At 43.3% G+C, this 20,595-nt stretch overlaps 1 protein-coding gene across 2 annotated transcripts in view; it reads left to right on the top strand.

The window, feature by feature from the left end:
- Nucleotides 1-19,497, top strand: part of prmt3 (protein arginine methyltransferase 3) — a 59,738-nt gene extending 40,241 nt beyond the window's left edge. For both annotated transcript variants that reach the window (XM_053683187.1, XM_053683188.1), the window contains exons 12-16: nucleotides 1,533-1,720; nucleotides 2,727-2,813; nucleotides 9,981-10,031; nucleotides 10,732-10,819; nucleotides 19,269-19,497. In XM_053683187.1, coding sequence (XP_053539162.1) covers nucleotides 1,533-1,720; nucleotides 2,727-2,813; nucleotides 9,981-10,031; nucleotides 10,732-10,819; nucleotides 19,269-19,378 — 524 coding nt within the window. In that variant the 3' untranslated portion in view covers nucleotides 19,379-19,497. The remainder of the gene's footprint in view (nucleotides 1-1,532; nucleotides 1,721-2,726; nucleotides 2,814-9,980; nucleotides 10,032-10,731; nucleotides 10,820-19,268) is intronic.
- Nucleotides 19,498-20,595: the final 1,098 nt, after the last annotated feature.

The raw sequence follows: 20,595 nt of genomic DNA, 5'->3' as shown, positions 1-20,595 counted from the left end.
CCCCGCCCCCCTTCGTAAGCCTCCATCAGACTATGATGGAAGCTATTAATATTTGTTTTGTTTTGCACCCAAGGCAACTACACATACGAAACTATAAAACTATTTGTCACAGCATCTGCCTGTAAACTCAGACGCGTCTATCCAAACTAAAACTGTCCGCTTCAAGCTCAGTTGATATTTTATATATATATATATATATATATATATATATATATATATATATATATATATATCAAGAGAGAGCGAGAGAAACGCTGACACTGCTGGTCTGGATGGAAATAAAATCGCCTGTAGGATGGCGTCGACGTCGCAACCTGCGTAGAAGCAGGCTAAATAAGGGTAGGTGATGAATGTGGAAGGGTGAAGACTGGATGAAGATAAGGGGAGGGTTGGTGAGGAATAAACGAACAAATTGAAAGAAGAATAAAACCCTTTCTGTTTTTTTCCACTCCTTTCTCTATTTCTGCTCTGCTTTATAGTTTTAACCCCCCTCCATCCTCCTCCTCCTCTCCCCTCATCCTCCCTCCATGATGAAGGCACTTTCCTCTGCACCTCTTCATGGCCGAGTGCGAGGTGATAAACGCGCCATGAGCACCGGCTCGAGAAGGACAACGGTGTCAAAGCAATGAATCTTTTCTCCCGCTCAGTCGCTCGTGGTGGGACGTCCCGTTACTCGATGAGCATTTGTGCGTCACTGAAGTGCGTGTGATGTGATGTGATGTAGTTAGACCCCTATGGACTTCATTAATATCATAGAACTATATCCACACATTGCATTCATTTCATTTGACAAGTTTGTATTTATTTAATTTAAAAAAAAGAACAATAGGGCTCACTCAAGCCCTATTTTTTGCACCGTGTCTGCAGTTACATTATGGTTGGATTATGGTTATAATCGGAGTGTTTGCTGTTGCCTTGGGTCTGTTTTGGTGTTTGTGTAGGTGGCTGAGAGAGAGAGATAGAGAGAGACCTCAGCCTTCATTAGTTGGCATTAGTAAATCTAGCATTAGCATGTAGCATATGTAGCTTCCACAGCAGGAAGTAAGTTTAGCTCCAAGCACTTTGCTTATGACCATAAAACGCATTAAAACTGATGAATGTATGCAGAGCAGTTATGACCAGTTTAATTTTCTCTCGCCAGAAGCTGTTTTGGCTTTTAGCGGTTTGCGCAGAAGGAAACATTCAGCGTCTCTTTCGAAAACACAGAAGAAACAGAAGTCTATCCTAAATGCTAGACTTAATTCCGAGTTCAAGAACGTTTTTCCATTTCGAGGCTCTTCCACAAAGTCTAGACCGCGAAGAACCCACTCTAACGAGACTTCCCGATGGCGGATATTTTACGTCGGCGTGCTCATACCGCGTTATTCTTGACGGCCGAAGAACGGTGTATATTACCCACAATGCACTGTGGTTTTAACACTGAGAAATGGCTGCACACTGATCTACAAACGACAGTGGAATGAAATAAAGCATTATACCATATAGAACTATTTTCCATTTTGTGTAACTTGTTTCTTCTGTCTCATTCTCAGTTTATCCTGACCAATGCAGCGTTAGCCTAGCAGCAGTGGGCGATGCAGAGAAACACCGGGGTCATATCGCGTTCTGGGACGATGTTTACGGCTTCAAGATGCCATGCATGAAGAAGGCGGTGATTCCTGAAGCCGTGGTCGAGGTTTTGAAAGCCGAAACGGTCATCTCGGAGCCGACTGTTATCCGGGTACGTCGATTATATTTGAAAATAAATGCAAACAAAAAACACACAAGCTCACCTACATCACCCCAATCCATGTGGCAAAATGTGTTATGGTAGAACTTTTAGAACAAGGTAGTTTAGTGCAAAAACAAGACGGCTTATCACCCAAAGTGCATCTGTATCCACGGTGACGCATGGTGGTGGCAGCATCATGATACAGGGCTGCTTCTCTTCAGCCGGGACTGAGGCTTTAGTCAAGATAGAATGGAATCATGGACATCTCCTATTTTGAGCACATCATCAGGCCTTCTGTTAGACAGCTGACCCGAAGCGCAAATCCAAGTCAACAAAGAAATGGCTTGAGAAGATGATCAACATTTTGGAACATCCCAGTCAGAGCACAGATCTAAATCCTACAGAAAACCTGTGGAATGACTTGAGGGCTGTGCACAGGAGATCCCCTTCCATCGCTAAGACTGTCCATCACTTGCCTCTGACTGGCATTGCACTTAACCCCCACTCTTCATCATCTTGGCAAATTCCATTCACTTCTGACGCACGTTCAGCGCCTCCACCTAGCTCTCCCCCCACCCCCGATTTTTATTAAAGAGCGTGGAATGTTTTCCAGCACGCCAGGAATGTTTACTCGTTTATTATAAATTTAAGTGGTGCTTCAAAAAGAGTTGCCTGCATTACATACATTTCAAAATGATAGAGTTAACAAATTATTGGCGCCTTTCTCTATCCTGCTGATTTTAAGTGCTATTATTATTTTTTTTTTTTAGAACAAAATAAAATGTTTTTCCTAATGTAAGAGTGGAAAAACTTAATTGCTGTATTTAATAGTTATTTCATACAATCGTTTTTTTTTTCGTTTTGTTTTTTAAAGAAGGGGTGCCAGTAATTTTGGAGGACAGCTTATATTTGGTAAAATACATCTAATATTTGGGTCCTATGCTGTGTGTGCGTGTACATGCGTATATGTGCGTGCGTGTGCGTGTGCGTGCGTGTGTGTGTGTGTCTTCCCCAGACTTTGGACTGTAATACTGTCACTCTCGATGAGCTGGAGTTCACTGCTGATTTTACCCTGAAGATAACAGCAAACACATTCTGCACCGTGAGTAACACACACACACACATACAGTAATCAAGGTTGTCAAGAGTGAAGATTAATTAGGGGAGAGGAGATGGATGAGGCCTTTGATTGGCGGAGATGGGTCAGGTGACATCTGATTGATTGATAGACGACCCCAATCCTACCCACTCTACCAGGTGAATGAGGTGTTTTACTTCACAGTTACTTTCAAAACTAAACTTTTGTGTGTGTGTGTGTGTGTGAAAGAGACAAAAAACAACAACAATACATTTTGAGGAACTAATTTTTCTTTTTGTTCCCATTCCGGTGCGATCACACACGCACATGTCTAGTCTTATAGATTAATCAATACACTGTTATTATCTCTTTCCCCCTGCTTTCGGAGTTCTATGCCAGATGAAATGGAGTTTGTAAACATCATTTCATTTCATTCTGTCTTTCTCTTTGTCCATGTTAACAGAAAAAAACCAGGCGCTCCTCTCCCTCGTGCCCAGCACATGTAGGAGAACGCTGGTTGGTTGCCACACGTTTCAATCCGTCCGTCTCTTGAACTGAAAAACAGATAATAAACCAAACTTGTAACATTGTTCAATTTATTTTATTAGCATCATGATATTATACTAGGTTTTAAACACAGGTGCCGAAAGTATGTGGTCGCCTGACCACAAAAAGTCACATGGTCTTCAAATAAACAGCATTCTTTGTTAACAGATTCATCGTTCATAATTAATATTCGAGGTTTGGGTAGTCTTATATGACTATTTGTTCGACATGAGCTCTCAGGAGCGGCGGCGGCGTCTTCGTCCTTATCATCCTCCTCCTCAGCCGGACACTCGACCTGTCGATCCAGATCTCACTACGTTTACATAGACAACAATAATCCGATATTAACGCATGACAAATAACTAACTGCACTTGATGCTTTCGTAAAATTAAAAATGAAAACTGTATACGGTTCCATAACGAAGACGAACTGTACATCATTATGTGAAACTCCGGAGGGAACGTCGGATGGCGTGGCATCAGGATCTAGTGATGTGTGCTGTTAATCGATCTACATTCTATAACATGTAAAACAGGAACATGAAAGGAGTATTCTAAAAGCAACTAGTTTTAATAGTGTCTTATTCAGAATAAGGTCAATAATTAGATTACTGCTGTCCATGTAAACCTAGTCATTGAGAGTAAATCCCTGTTAAGCCCTGCCCATATGTGAGATTTGTAAGTTTTGAGAGAGATGTTAAGTTTTTCCTCACTGATTGAACTGTTTTTAGGTTCAAAGTGTTTTTTCTTCTTGTATATTTTTGTTCATTTCTTGAAAAGTTCCGCTCGATTCTTTTGGCACAAATTAATTGCATGAGTTTATACTGCACATCACGAGCCTATTCAATTTTTAACGCATGCGCACACACTTGAAACCGACCCCTATACCAGTCCACCTTAAACGGAAATATCTACAGGGTGCATTTTTCTTTTCCCCTCAACACTGCAAATAGATATTCAGGATAATTTTGGTACAGATTCAAACAAGACCAAAAACGACCTCGTAGCGTTTAAAAAAAAAAAAAGAAAAAAAAACCCTCGCCTGATGATTGAGCGCGTGCTTTTATTCCACCGCCGACACTCCATTCATCACATCAGCCTGCCTAACCTTGCATTAAATGAACAGCACAGCAGTGCTCGTGCCGACCGAAGACAAATAACGCTCGCCGGGCTCTGGAGTGTTGGTCAGCGGGAAGCAGTGCCCTCCACACACACACACTCACACACACACAGTGTGAGAGATACCACTCTTGTGGGACCATTTAAATAGATCATAATAATAAACACTGCATTTCCATTAATGGGAGAGAGAGAGACACTAGGGGAGAGAGAGGGAGAGAGACAGGGGGATGGAGAAAGAGACTGGGGGGAGAGAGAGAGACCGTGGGAGAGAGAATGAGAGCGAGACCGGGGAGACAGGGGGAGAGGGAGGCAGAGAGAGGGAGATAGATAGGGGGAGGGAGAGCGAGAGACAGGTGGGAGGGAGAGGGCGAGACAGGGGGAGAGAGACAGGGAGAGGGTGAGACTGGGGGTTAGAGAGAGAGACAGGGGGAGAGAAAAAGAGAGAGACGGGGAGAGAGAGAGACCGGGAGAGATAGAACGAGAGAGAGACAGGGGGAGGGAGGCAGAGAGAGGGGGAGAGACGGGGGAGAGAGAGAGAGAGAGAGACCGGGGGGGGGTGAGACAGGGAGAGGGTGGGACGGGGAGTTAGAGAGAGAGACAGGTGGAGAGAAAAAGAGAGAGATGGGGAGAGAGAGAGAGACCGAGAGATGGGGGAGAGGGAGATAGAGACCGGGGGAAAGAGAACAAGAGAGAGACCGGGGGGGGGGGGCAGAGAGAGAGACCGGGGACACAGGGGGAGAGGAGGCAGAGAGAGGGGGAGAGAGAGAGAGGGAGAGAGACAGGTGGGAGAGAGAGAGGGCGAGACAGGGGGAGAGGGAGGTGGAGAGAGAGAGGGAGAGACCGGTGGGAGAGAGAAACAGAGGGAGAGAGAGATGGGGAGAGAGAGAGAGACCGAGAGATGGGGGAGAGGGAGATAGAGACCGGGGGAAAGAGAACAAGAGAGAGACCGGGGGGGGGGGGCAGAGAGAGGGGGAGAGACGGGAGTGTGGGGGGGGGGGGGGACGAGAGAGAGACCGGGGACACAGGGGGAGAGGAGGCAGAGAGAGGGGGAGAGAGAGAGAGGGAGAGAGACAGGTGGGAGAGAGAGAGGGCGAGACAGGGGGAGAGGGAGGTGGAGAGAGAGAGGGAGAGACCGGTGGGAGAGAGAAACAGAGGGAGAGAGAGAGACTGGGGGGAAAGAGAGAACGAGAGAGAGAGACCAAGGAGACAGAGGGACAGGGTGAGAGAGAGGGAGAGAGGCCGAGACAGGGGGAGAGGGAGGCAGAGAGAGGGAGAGAGACAGGGCGAGGTATAGAGAGAGGGAGAGAGAGACAGAGGGTGAGACAGGGGGAGAGGGAGGCAGAGAGGGAGAGAGAAACAGAGGGAGAAAGAGACGGGGCGGTAGAGAGAGCGAGGGAGTGAGAGAAAGAGAGAGACAGGCCGGGGAGAGAGAGACCGGGGGAGGGAGACTGGGGGGCAAGAGAGAACGAGAGAGAGACCAGGGAGACAGAGGGAGAGGGTGAGACAGGGGGAGAGAGAGAGAGACAGGTGGGAGAGAGAGAGGGAGAGAGGCCGAGACAGGGGGAGAGGGAGGCAGAGAGAGAGGGAGAGAGACAGAGAGAGGGAGAGAGAGACCGGTGGGAGAGAGAGACGGGGTGGGGGAGAGAGAACGAGAGAGAGACCAGGGAGACGGGGCGGTCGGGGGAGAGTGAGGCAGAGAGAGTGGTTGAAACGGGGAGGTAGAGAGAGGGAGAGCGAGACAGAGGGAGAGAGAGAGAGACAGGTGCGAGAGAGAGGGCGACACAGGGGGAGAGGGAGGCAGAGAGAGGTAGAGACAGGGGGAGGTATAGAGAGAGAAACAGGGAGAGAGAGACGGGGCGGTAGAGAGAGAGAGAGAGACCGGGGGAGGGAGAGAGAGACTGGAGGGCAAGAGAGAATGAGAGAGCGACCAGGGAGACAGGGGGAGGTAGAGAGAGAGAGGGAGAGAAAGGCAGGAGAGAGAGACCAGGATGAGAGAGGGAGGGGGGGGGGGTAGAGCGAGATGGGGGAGAGAGGGGGAGAGATGGAAAGATGGGGGAGAGAGAGGCGAGGGAGAGAGACAGGGGGAGAGAGAGAGCGAGGAGGGAGAAAGCAAGGCGAAGAAAGGAGGAGTGAGAAGAGAAAACAGCGAAATAAAAAGGAGAAAAGGGAAGGAAAGAGTGGGGATGATGTCAAAACGACAAATGAGAAAAACTATGAGAATGACAGAAGAGCGTCAGAAACCAGAAGAAAAAGAGAAAACGACAAAAACGGGGGGAAAATAAAGAAAACGGTTACAAAAGGAATTGAGAGCGGGAAAGGGTTGGGAGAAAGAGAGGAAACGACAGAAATAATGAATGGAGGTGGAGGGAATATAAAGGAAAACAAAAAGAAAGACAAGAGAAGAAAACAATTACAGACAACGAGATAACGCGCCAGAGAGAGAGAGACAAAGAGAACTGTGATATAAAAGGTGTAAGGAGAATGTGTGTGTGAGAGAGAGAAATAGAGAGAGAGAGAGAGAGAGACGGGTTTGGGTTCTCTGTGCTGTAAAACCACTCATTGTATCTGCATTGTCTTTATCATTTGGCGCGCGAATGTGTGCGCTCGTGCCAGCGCGTGTAAGGGCTCACGGTTCTTCCTCACGAATTAAACCTTGTTTGTTCGCTACCAATGCGGCGGAACGTAACGGTGAGTGTGTGTGTTAAGGGAGCGTATGGAGAGAGAGAGAGAGAGAGAGCGCGAGAGCGAGCGAGCGCGAGCGCGCAGTGTGGCCGAGCGTGACCGCTCTCACGCGCGAATAAAGCCCATCAAAAGCGCATTAGCCCCGTTAGCCCGCCCTCCTCTGCAGCTCGCGCCGCATAATTGTATCTGGCTGCAGCACGCGCTGCTCCGCCACGATAGCGCCGGGAAAGAGCGCGATGATGAATTGCTCCCCGGTCGGCGCTCGCCATGATGATAATTATTAATTTTCCCCGCACTTGTCGTGTTGCTCGTGGGCTGGGCACGACAGCGCGCGCTCTCATTGCTTATCCTCGACGCCTTGCCGCCTGTGAAGGCCGGACACTTCTGATGAGAATTAAAAAAAAAATTAATAAATAACACGCACATGTCCCCCCTCCTCCTCTCGCGCGCTTTTACCGTTTCTGTGCTCTCGCGCTGCACTCGCACGTGCCCCTTTGTTGAGGTGTAGAAGCACGTGACTGTGCTGGGTGAAATAATAATAACAATAATAATAATAATAATAATAATAATAATAATAATTGGGAAGAAAATAAATAAGTAAAAGACTGGGAACTCTTAGTGACGTGTGAAATCATTTTAAACACGTATTTGCTTATACACTGAGTAAATTATTGTCTTACGACTGAAAGAGAACTTATATTTAATTCTAGAATAATTAGAATGCTGTATTGTTTTGAAGTGAATAATTAGTTCTGACCTATGAAGTAAATACGTGTATTTTCTAAAAGGATCTTTTAGGTCTAAACGTAAATAGTTCAACATTGTTTGCTCTGGAAAACAATTTCCGGCATGCTTTAGTGGAAGTAAACAATGTATAAAAACAATGTAAATATAATCGACTGTGTGTTGTCAGAAGGTACACAGTTATGTGAATTAGCCTGTACTTCATGAGTGAGTGCCTATAAACTCTTATGTCCTCACAGTGTCATAATTCCAGACGTGTGTGTGTGTGATTGTGTGTGTGATTGTGTGCTTGTGTATTTGTTTGTGTGTGTGCGTGATTGTACGTGTGCATGCGTGTGCGTGATTGATTTTGCGTGTGTGTGATTGTTTGATAGCGTGTGTGTGATTGTGTGTGTTATTGCGATTGTGTGTGTGATTGCCTGTGTGTGTGATTACGATTGTGTGTGATTGCGTGTCTGTGATTGCGATTGCGTGTGTGTTTGATTGTGTGTGTGATTGCGTGGGATTGCATGTGTGTGGGATTGCATGTGTGTGGGATTGCGCGTGTGTGAGATTGCGTGGGATTGCATGGGATTGCATGTGTGTGTGATTGCGTGGGATTTCATGTGTGTGTGATTGCGTGGGATTTCATGTGTGTGTGATTGCGTGGGATTGCATGTGTGTGATTGCATTGTGTGATTGCGTGAGTGTGATTGTGTTATTGTGTGTGTGTGTGATTGTGTGATTGCGTGAGTGTGATTGTGTGTGAGATTGTTTGTGTGTGTGTGTGTGTGCAGTAGGCCTCCTGGGAGAGTTTAGCTGAAACGGATCATGTTGTTAGCATTGTTCCAAACTGGGAATTCATTTTCTCAGAGTGTTGCAATTACAAGGACTGAAAGATCACGCGTGTGTGTGTGAGTGTGTGATGAAACGTACCGCCTTCAGCAAAGACTTCCGTGAGCCTGAGCCAAAGCAGGTCACGGTTCCATCATGGAAATGCGAGTGTGCAGTGCACACATGAAAATCACATGTGGAAGCGGAAATGGATACAACTGTTTTTAAAAATAAAAAAAGGGTAGTGTGCACACACAAATATATGAAAATTATTAAAATTATTATTTCCATTTTCTTGGTCATGTGTTGCTGCTTACATGTTTTTTTTGTGTGTGTGTGTGTATTGTTAGATTCACACATGCAGCTATTTATCTATATTAATTATACTTATACACACATACAAAACCATAGGTACACATATATTAATGTATGTTTATATTCTGTAGCTGCAGAATGAAAGCACACATTGAGAGTGACTATTAATCTCACACACACACACACACACACACACACACACACACACAGAGAGAGAGAGAGAGAGAGAGAGAGAGCGTGGCAGTGAGGCAGAACTAATAGCTTTTAATCCTGACACAGCTGACAACACCACACACAAAGAACACAATCGATGAGAGACCGAGCAGGAAGAGAAGAAAAGGTGACGAGATGAACAGGTTTAATCACACACACACATGTGTTTGTGTGTATTTATATATACATATAGAAAGAAAGAATGTGAAAAGGAAAAAGTTTTGACCCTCAGTAAAGTTAAGGCATTTTTAAAGACAATACTTTAGCGTAAAATGTCTCATGTTTCAGTGCTGTGTAAATAAGATGTGACCAAAATCAGCTCGGTTCTTTCAGAAGGACGTGTGAACTGAACTTACAGCGGCATTAAAGTAACTCAACGATTATCACATTCTGAATACGTTTGAATGCAACTGAAAAAATATGTTTTATGTTTACATTAATGCCCCCCCCTTCTCTCTGTCTCTCTCTCTCTGTTTCTTTCTCTGTTTGGCTTTCCTATCTCTCTCTCTCTGCTTTTTTCTCGTCTCAATCTCTCTCGATCTCTCGCTCGCTCTCAATCTCTCTCGCTCTCTCTTGATCTTTCTTGATCTCTCTCTCTCTGTTTTGCTTTTTCCCCCCTCTCTCTCTTGCTTTTTCCCCCTCTCTCTCTCTTTTGCTTTTCCCCCCTCTCTCTCTCTCTGTTTTGCTCCCCCCCTTCTCGCTATTTTTTACTCTCTCTCTCTCTCTCTCTCTCTCTCTCTCTCTCTCTCTCTCCAGGCTGTCGTGGGCTATTTTGATATTTTTTTTGACCGAGACTGCACGAACAAGGTGAGTTTGCTTTAACAGCAAACCAATTACAATTACACTCTCACACTTCGCCTGTCACACCGAGGTGTTTTTATTTTTATTAGTATTTTTTTTTATACGCACTCAGCATTCGCCGTCCTCCATCAGCCAAACCGATTTTGAGGCACAGTGCGTTCACAGCATTTTTCTATTTTTCAGCATACACGACTCACTTTCATATTAGTTAGTGAATGTAATTTTCATTCTAATGATGAATACTGTGGTGCAGAGGCATTTTGACCGGAATAAGTTCTGTAGGATTCAGAATTAGTTTTGAGTTTCATGTATAAGGAATAACAGAGTCACCCTGAAGTGGATTATTGTCGTATCACAGCATGGCCTGAAGGGTTTTATTCTGCTCATACCACAGTGGTTTGCCAACAGGCTACTGTTTTTATAAATGAAAGACACATCACGTTTATACACTTTGGTTAAATAACAGCACAGTCGGGGGTTTTTTTTTCCGCTGTACAAATGCATGTAATAGAATTGATGACGTACTAGAAAGAGTGCTTTAATATAAACCCATTATCACAGTCCGAATCGCTGTTGGTGCTGCTGTCAGAAAATTCATTAATCCTCACTTTTGGATTTGAGAATTCATTATTAGTATCAGAAATCTTTTGACCAGAATCAGTTTTAATCTGAATTGGCTTTAATCCAGTATCATCTCTTTATCCAGGTGATGTTCTCTACATCTCCTCACTGCACTAAGACTCACTGGAAGCAGACAGTTTTCTTTCTGGAGAATCCTATTCCTGTCCAATCAGGTTCGTGAAACAGAATCATAATGATTTCTTTTCTATACAACTTTTTTTTTGGTGCCCCTTCCTGATTTGTTCTCTCTCCCCTTTTTTTTCCTTTTCTTTTTTTGTGCTTATTTGTCACACTTAATGGTTTAAGATCTTCAAACAAAACGAAGACAAACCAAGTAAAACACAAACAAAATCCAGGTTTTAAACCATCAGATCATTTAATTGAAAGGAACAGGTTTGGCTGGGGGGCAATTACTTTTTCACATTGGTGATATAGGTGCCAACCTGAAGTTGGTTTAGGTGGCTAGCCAGGTAAGTTTCAGTTTACTGTAGTCTGCGCCAACCCTGGGTTTTTAGGTACCATGAAAGTGGTCCAGCTTTTACCAGTGGTCATCGCCATAGTAACTTGTGCTTCACGGCTAACCTGCTCTGGGGCAGGTTATTTTGTGGGTAAGCGAACTCAAACCCAACTTGAACCAATCAGCTGTGAGCAAAGTCACCGTGAGCCTGTAAAAGCAAACTTAGGCATTTATACAGTCAGCAAGGTTCCTGAGCTTTGGCAGCCACACCGGTGTTGCTTTTTGCAGCTAGTGTAGGTTTAAATTCCTCATGTTTCTCAGTTGAATGAGAACGGGCTGACTGGACATCATTTGGCTTTTTCTCCCCAATGCACTTTAATGGCGGTGCAGGAAAACGACAGCGGAGCACAGTACCAGCAGTGACTGTATTCAGAGGACGGATGGGGAAATTGGTGATTTCGTTGATATTTCTGAAAATGATGCGTCCCTATTGTCTTGGCACATCTCGCCACTGAGATTTTCGCCTGTTCACCACCCGAGTGTTACTTTAGCAATATGCTTAGGGTCATTGTCCTGCTGGAAGGTGGACCACCGTCAAACCTCTGGCAGACTGAAACAGGTTTTCCTCAAAAAATTGTGCCGTATTAGTGCCATCCATCTTTCCTTCAATCCTGACCACTTTTCCAATCCCTGCCGATGAAATACATCCCCACAGCGTGATGCTGCCACCACCATGCTTCACTCTGGGAACAGTGTTCTCGGGGTGTTGGGTTTGTGTCACACATGGTGCTTCCCATAATGGCCAAAAAGTTCCATTTTGACTAGATCATCAGACTAGAGAACCTTCTTCCGTGTGTTTTGGAAACTACAACATGCTATTTGGTGAACTCAGATCGTGTTTCCTTTATGACTTTTTTTTTCTGGCCACTCTTCCTTAAAGCCCAGCTCTGTGGCGTGTATGGCTTAAAGCGGCCCTGTGGATAGATTCTCCCATCTCTGCTGTGAAGCTTTACATCTCCTTCATTGTTAGCTTCAGTGTCTCTGTTGAATCTCGATTCAATTTGCTTTGTTTAATTAACTAAGTCTTGCTCATAAAGGTGTTTTTATTGTACTTTGAGCTTCGTATACTACTATCTATTTCATAGCGGCGGACTTCGAGAGGAATTGTTGCGGTTAAGGTGAAGCGTATGCACCCAGACGGTTGTGTGTGCGCGTGTTCCCTTCAGCCAACTCTCCTGACTGATGATGAGTCTGTCTTATCATAATAGGAATCGGGAAGATGTCATTTGATGTGTAGATGGATGAAGCGCCGCTCCGAGATTATGAACGACATTCGGCCCGAGATAAAAAAAATTCCGTTGGGTCGGCCATATTTGTTTTGACTCCGCTGATAACGGCGCTGGATAAAAGGGGTTACGTGTTGTGCTCGGATGTCGCCGCATACTCCCAGTACGATAGATAAAGCCGCCAAGTATCATGAATGCCTTATCTTCCCGTCACTTAAGATTTTCTAGCAAGGTGACTGATGTATACAATAGTATAATAGAATAGGAAGTGAGTCCTAAAATTTGAATTTCATGAATAAAATTCATTCACAAATACTTGTGCTGTCCAATCATTTATTTGTAGAACCAACTGCATCTATTTGTGGATCGCTACATGTATATTTACACAGCACGAGTCACGCGTTTTTAGGCTTCAAGAGAACTTTTTGGTTATCAAGCAGGCCCAGTCAGAACGAGTGGTTGAATGTTAGTGGGATTGATATGGAATTATCAGTGTAACCAGCAGATGAACTGATTAAGATTTTGTAATTGGAATCAATCTAATCAGGGTCTAATGTCTGAATGAGTTGTTCTTCGATAGCTTCCTTCCTGAAATATATTTTAAGGGTATTTGAGGCATGCAAATTTAGTAACAAGAAAGGCCAGACGTGGTGTTTGCGAAGGTAACATCAACATCGACGCCCCTGATGTCAGGTACTACTTTATATTAGACCACAAATGGTGCCCATGTCACACGATATGTAAATAGACATGGCAAAATAACTTACCTAAAGCTTACTTTATGTGATAAGGGCGTCTAAACGTTATGGTTCTGTGATTTTAAACTCGGCCAATACTTGGTTTCGGATCACGATTCCTAGAACGTCTTTACGCTGAAGAATAGAGTCGCTTGAGCTGTACGAATCCAGATGACGAGCCTTGCTGCTTGTGCTGCAACGCAGAGGGCCATGATTGGCTAGTGTATTTCACTGTGATTGACCAGGGAGAGAGTATGCCTCTCCCACCCAAAGAGCAAGATATTTTCTGTAACTACAGTGAGAGAAAAAAGTATTTGATCCCCTGCTGATTTTGTACGTTTGCCCACTGAAAAAGAAATGATCATTCTATAATTTTAATGGTAGATTTATTTGAACAGTGAGAGACAGAATAACAACAAGAAAATCCAGAAAAACGCACATCAAAAATGTTATAAATTGATTTGCATTTTAATGAGGGAAATAAGTATTTGACCCCTCTGCAAAACATGACCTAGTACTTGGTTTAAAAACCCTTGTTGGCAATCACAGAGGTCAGACGTTTCTTGTAGTTGGCCACCAGGTTTGCACACATCTCAGGAGCGATTTTGTCCCACTCCTCTTTGCAGATCTTCTCCAAGTCATTAAGGTTTCGAGGCTGACGTTTGGCAACTCGAACCTTCAGCTCCCTCCACAGATTTTCTATGGGATTGGGATTTAGGTCTGGAGACTGCCTAGGCCACTCCACGACCTTAATGTGCTTCTTCTTGAGCCACTCCTTTGTTGCCTTGGCCGTGTGTTTTGGGTCATTGTCATGCTGGAATATCCATCCACGACCCATTTTCAATGCCCTGGCTGAGGGAAGGAGGTTCTCACCCAAGATTTGACGGTACATGGCCCCGTCCATCGTCCCTTTGATGCGGTGAAGTTGTCCTGTCCCCTTAGCAGAAAAACACCCCCAAAGCATAATGTTTCCACCTCCATGTTTGACGGTGGGGATGGTGTTCTTGGGGTCATAGGCAGCATTCATCCTCCTCCAAACACGGCGAGTTGAGTTGATGCCAAAGAGCTCCATTTTGGTCTCATCTGACTACAACACTTTCACCCAGTTGTCCTCTGAATCATTCAGATGTTCAGTGGCAGACTTCAGACGGGCATGTATATGTGCTTTCTTGAGCAGCGGACCTTGCGGGCGCTGCAGGATTTCAGTCCTTCACGGCGTAGTGTGTTACCAATTGTTTTCTTGGTGACTATGGTCCCAGCTGCCTTGAGATCATTGACTAGATCCTCCCGTGTAGTTCTGGGCTGATTCCTCACTGTTCTCATGATCATTGCAACTCCACGAGGTGAGATCTTGCATGGAGCCCCAGGCCGAGGGAGATTGACAGTTCTTCTGTGTTTCTTCCATTTGCGAATAATCGCACCAACTGTTGTCACCTTCTCACCAAGCTGCTTGGCAATGGTCTTGTAGCCTATTCCAGAGTTGTGTAGGTCTACAGTCTTGTCCCTGACATCCTTGGAGAGCTCTTTGGTCTTGGCCATGGTGGAGAGTTTGGAATCTGATTGATTGATTGCTTCTGTGGACAGGTGTCTTTTATACAGGTAACAAACTGATATTAGGAGCACTCCCTTTAAGAGTGTGCTCCTAATCTCAGCTCGTTACCTGTATAAAAGACACCTGGGAGCCAGAAATCTTTCTGATTGAGAGGGGGTCAAATACTTATTTCCCTCATTAAAATGCAAATCAATTTATAACATTTCTGACATGCGTTTTTCTGGATTTTTTTGTTGTTATTCTGTCTCTCACTGTTCAAATAAATCTACCATTAAAGTTATAGACTGATCATTTCTTTGTCAGTGGGCAAACGTACAAAATCAGCAGGGAATCAAATACTTTTTTACCTCACTGTACGTTTCTGTAAAACCGCTCACACCGTGACTAACTGTGAAACACACAGTCAACGAGCGGTAGAACAAGATTGCTGAAAGTCAAGGTTGAGAAAGAACGTACTTATTCGTGTGCTCAATCGCAAACTCCATGGTTAATTCAGTCCAGTAACTGTAGTGTCCCCTTGTCTCCTATCTTACACTGTTTACACTCTGATGGGATTTTAACAGCACCAGCTCTCGCACAATGAATCCCATGAGGAGTACATTTCCCAAGAATGGCACCTTTCTCAAAGTCGACCCAAAGGCGTCTCATATCTTACAGAGCCAAATTATAGTATTATAATAATGATAAATTATAGTGTACACCTCAGTATGGTAAAACAGTATTTTAGTCTATAGCCTGTTACAGGCCATGTAAGCACATGTGGAAAGACTTGCACAACAGTTTCAGTTGAATTAAAAACGATCACAAGTGCAGATTCAGCAGGAAACCTCAAAATTGCATTGCATTGTAACGATCATGGAATCAATCAATCATGGAAAATAATATCCGAGTTCTCCGCGTAGAACTTCAGTAGGATCCGATAATAATGCAAAACGATGTCCCGTCACAACCTGTGTGACAAAGGAAATAACCTAATATCGATTGAGTACACACCTCCTATTATTCTACTGTTCATGAAGAACGACTCCTGTTCCAGAAGTACATTTCAGAGCGCTAATGAGAAAGGAGGCGATGTTGTTGTTATTTTAATATATTTGAACAGACACTGACAAACATCCTCTGAAGGGAAAAACCCCGGCGGGAAACGCCTCACTCCCGAAGCTCTGTCGGCGAAATCACCTTCATCCGTCATGCTTTAGTTTATTTGCACGGATCGTTAAAACTAGGAAAGTTCTCCCGAGAGGCCTCGTGTCTCCTGGAGTAACCTAGACGTTCATTTGGCTGAAAGAACTTCCCATAATGCTCAGCGTAGATTTCCATTTAGATCTTGCAGGGCTATTAATTAATTAATAATTTTTTTTTACACTAGTCAACTACTAGTCCACGGTTAAAGTAAAACTGTTTCAGGACATTGCTGCATTATTCAGGACCACACTGCACTTTACATTTCCAGCTTCGGTGCACTCTCAGGCTACGTTAATTAATCTGTGTATGACGTTACGCTAATTAAGGGTCTTCAGATGCGCTCTTGTGGACGAGGGACGGACTGGGGCTTCGGCTGAAATCGCCGATTAACCGAGAGCGCCGCACGGGAACTCCTTATTGTTTAATGATGATAAAATCCGAGCTTGCTGATGGATTTCTACAGCAGCGTCCGGGGAGGTTTTAACACCAAGTTCAGCTCCAGATCGGATTTGGGCTGCCGTGCTCCACTGATCCGACGCTAATCTAGCGTCGTGAGATCCCATGCACTAGATCATGTAAAAGTGATATCAAAGTGTTTATCGGTTAGAGCAGCATCGTTTTGTGCAATTAACTGCTGGGTTGACTTCATCGAGAAATGTTTTCAAACCATTAAAGTACTATGAGCTGCGTTCTTCAGTCCAGCGTGTTCTTAATCTGATGAGCTGTTCAACTTGTCAACTTCCCCACAGTGAACGTATTAATTGACTAGTCTGTGCAATCCGTAAAAAGCAACAGGCCTCGCTCGACTTCTCAGCAAAGGTCATTATTTTGTCATGCAGATGCTTGTAGGTCCTTGCGATGTTCGAGTGAGACGAAACGAATGAACGAAGGGATACGAGGGGTATTAAGGGCGGGCCGTAATGAGAAGCGCACAGGAAAGCATTCTCTTGGGAATCCTTATTTTTTGGCGTGACCAAGAGACTGTTAAAAACAACAACCATAACGTGTGTGTGTGTATTTCTTGATGTGCAGATGGCTGCATTTAATGCACGTCTCCCCCACATAGATATTCATTCGAAGGCGGATCAACACAAAAAAGTGCGGTGTGTGTGTGTGTTAAAAACAGGAATGTTTTATAGCTCTTCGTTTCTCATTATGGCCTCTGTCGCTCTTGGTTGGTTTTTCATGTGTTTTAATGCAAATAACGTCAAGACGGACGACTGCACCCCTCCTCCTCCCCTCCCCCCTCACCTCCACCCCCCTTCCCTTTCAATTCCATGCATGGGCAATGTCCAGCTCAAAGAGAGCCTTAAGATCCGCCAGAACTGCTCTTTTTAAATGAGAGCCTGCTTATATAGAAGGCCCGAAGTTTCATTTTTAGGAAATATGTCGTGAGTAACACTTGTTGTTGAAATTCATCCTCTGGAGATATTACCCTGATATCAGGTGTCACGATGCCCTAAAAAAAAGTATGAATAAGAGACGGTGAGATGCTAATTCGTTAGCGTACCGTTATGAGGATTAAATGCTGCTCCGTGGACATGATGTGAGAAAGATCATCCTGCTAACGTATGGTGGTGCTCTTCACGTCCACCTCCACGCCATCATCCTTGCTCTTGCATACCAACGTGCTCTTACTTTGAACAAATTCAGAAATGGTTTTGAATTCAAATTAAGTATGAAATTGTGTCTCGATACGATCATGTGTCCCGAAAAGGAAATGTATCAGAATTAGTTATTCAATTAGCACGATAAGATCATGATCAAAATAATGAGATGGATTAAACCTGCTGTCAGATCGTAAATGCCATTTTAAGGTAGAAGGCAGAGGGCTTTTTCTTCTTAAAAAGGGTTAAGAGGAATCCTTCAACATGCCACTTTGAGCGAACATTCTGGCCGTTTCCTAAAGCCAAATAATAGAGTGATTACACTGCAGTAGACTGCGGCTTCAACACCAAACACTTCTGAACAGATACAGAACAGACATTTAGTTTAAATCATCACTGTGCTTCCATCTCTCTCTCTTTCTTGCGCTCTTTCTATCCCTCTGTCTGTCTCTCTCTCCTCTCTCTCTATCTCTCTCTCTTTATCTCACTCTTCTCTATCTCTCTTTATCTCCCTCTCCCTCCTCTCCCTATCTCTCTCTCTTTCCTCTCTCTCTTTTTCCCCTCTCTCTTTTTCCTCTTTCTCTCTCTCAACCTTTTTCCTCTCTCTTTCCTCTCTCTCTCTTTTTCCTCTTTCTTTCTTTGCTCTTTCTGTCTCTCCTCTCTCTATCTCGCTCTCTATCTCTCTTTTTCCTCTCTCTCGATCTCTCTCTCCTCTCTCTAACTCTCTCGCCTCTCTCACTGTCTCTCTCCTCTCTCTCTCCTTCTATTTCTCTCTATCTTTATCTTTCTCTCTCTCTCTCTCTCTCTCTCTCTCTCTGTCTCTCTACTGTAACAGTAATGCTCTGTCCTCAATGCTTCTTAACAGCAGTGATAAAAAGAGAGGTTTTTTTGGGGATGTTTTTTTTTTTGCTTGTTTGCTAAATGAGTAAACATTCATTTACCCCCAGCGGTGAAACATGAACTTAATCAAAGTGATTATCTGTTTTCATCATCGCCATTGTATTCTCTCTCTCTCTCTCTCTCTCTCTCTCTCTCTCTCTCTCTCTCTCTCTGTGATTTGTGAAGCGGCTCCTCCTCCTCCATCTGGATCCGACAGGCACGTCAGTGTTCATGAGCCAGAAATCATTTTTTAACGTTCTTCTGGCTTCATGAGTTGCTTGTTTGAAGGTTGCTGCGTTGCTGTTTTGTATGTAATATTGTGGTGTTTATGATCAAATTGTTTTATTTTAGATTTGTGTTGTACTATATACTTTTTCTGTACTAATGGATGCATTTAATTACATGAACATTCAGGGGTAACGTCTGCGTATACAAAGTCTATTACATAATACTGTAGTTATAGTTATTATAGTAGAGCTCGGTTCCGTTCTTCTTTCCTCCTTCTCCCTCTTTTATAGTCGTCTCTCCTGGGAAATTTCCATGTAAATTATAATGATGTATGATTATAAACTTTTTTTGAAATCTTTTAGACGTTGAACTTCAACAGAAAGCTGGTCAAATAGAATTATATCAGCAGCTTATGTTACGTTATATACTATATACCCTGTATGTTTTTCATCTTATATATATATATACACGGTATATATACACACGAGTTACTTTAAACCTGTAAAAGAACTCTTTTATATTGGTATTTGATAGGTGATAAAATCAGTTTCGATCCATGACTCGATCATGTAAATATGTAAATACAGAACTCACGATCTGCAGATCTACATACAGAGGAAATTCAGCATACGGATTGAAGGTTTCAGCTGGTGTTTGCATAATTCTAGACTTCCTCTTTCTCTCTACCCAGGTGACGAACTGCCAGGGCGAATAACGGTCTGTAAAAACAAGAAGGACCCACGAGCGTTAATTGTTACGCTAAACATTTCCGATTGGAAGCAGACGTACTGTGTGCAGTGAAACTCGGAAGCGCTGATGGTTTTTATCAATGGGTCGAAACAGCTTTGCACATAGAACTGATGCAGAATTGTTTTAGTCTGTAAAAAAAAAAACTCTGTAATAAAACATTGTAGAGTTTAGATGTGTGCGTCTCTTTCCATTCGTCTAATATGACACTGTTTTTTCATTCATGACTGAGTGAATGGGTTTTCTCCTTTAGAGCACTTCTGAAACATTATATTATAATATAATATATGAATGTCCAATTGTCTTGAGGCCATTTTTCTCCATCTGTTTAAAATTCAGCTGCTGCACTCGAAAGAGCTGATGTTAGATTCATACTTCACCGATCAGCACTGCTGATGCTAAACCTCATCGTACATAGCAATTTGTACAATGATAAACAATAACTGCAGCATTTGATGTGCTGATAAATTGTTTTTCATGCAAATGTCTCATCTGCTTTTTTTATTTATTTATTTTTATAGTTTAAAATGTTTAAAATACAAGCAAAATCTTTGTCAAATAAAATACATTTTAAACGGATTGATATTTTCCCCACCTGTAGAAGTTATATTCATCACAGGATACCTTTCCAATTGCACTCGACACCCCACCCCACCCCATTCATTAAATATTAATGGAAAAACAACATTACTACCAAAGTTTAAGGAATTTATGGTTACACTGAGTTCATCACCTGAGCTAAAAAAATTTTTAAAAAGTCGTGGCATTTCTCATCATGGTTTCGTCACTCAACTGATTATTGTTGTCATTATGGCTGATTAATTCAGTGAGTTCTGTTCTGACTACATTTCTTCTTTTTTTTTTTAATTAATGCGCACTGCCGTCTGTACAGAATATGTATGCACTCTTCTGTTTTGACAATGATACAGTGCAGGAACATCAGACATATTGATATTTGGCATCTGATTACAATCTGAATAGATTAGGCTTATGTCCGTTTCACTGCGGAATGTAATTACTGTATGCATCAATTAAATTGATGTTCATTGCTTGAGAAAAGAACACTTAGCTAGTGAGGTTTTGGATAGACTCACTGCGTTTACTACTGCATTTGGCTTCTTAACAGATTTGATCTTAACTTAAATATGACTATTTCCATGGCATTTTGCTAAAAATAAATAAAACCTTAAGTGAGACAAATTAGAAATTAATATTGTTTTTCTGGAGGATGCTGGAACATTTACATTTACGGCATTTGGCAGACGCCATTA

This window comes from Ictalurus punctatus, chromosome 10 (genome assembly GCF_001660625.3).
Source record: "Ictalurus punctatus breed USDA103 chromosome 10, Coco_2.0, whole genome shotgun sequence".
In the NCBI taxonomy this organism is placed as follows: domain Eukaryota; kingdom Metazoa; phylum Chordata; class Actinopteri; order Siluriformes; family Ictaluridae; genus Ictalurus; species Ictalurus punctatus.
This window is presented reverse-complemented; position numbering and strand designations above follow the sequence as displayed.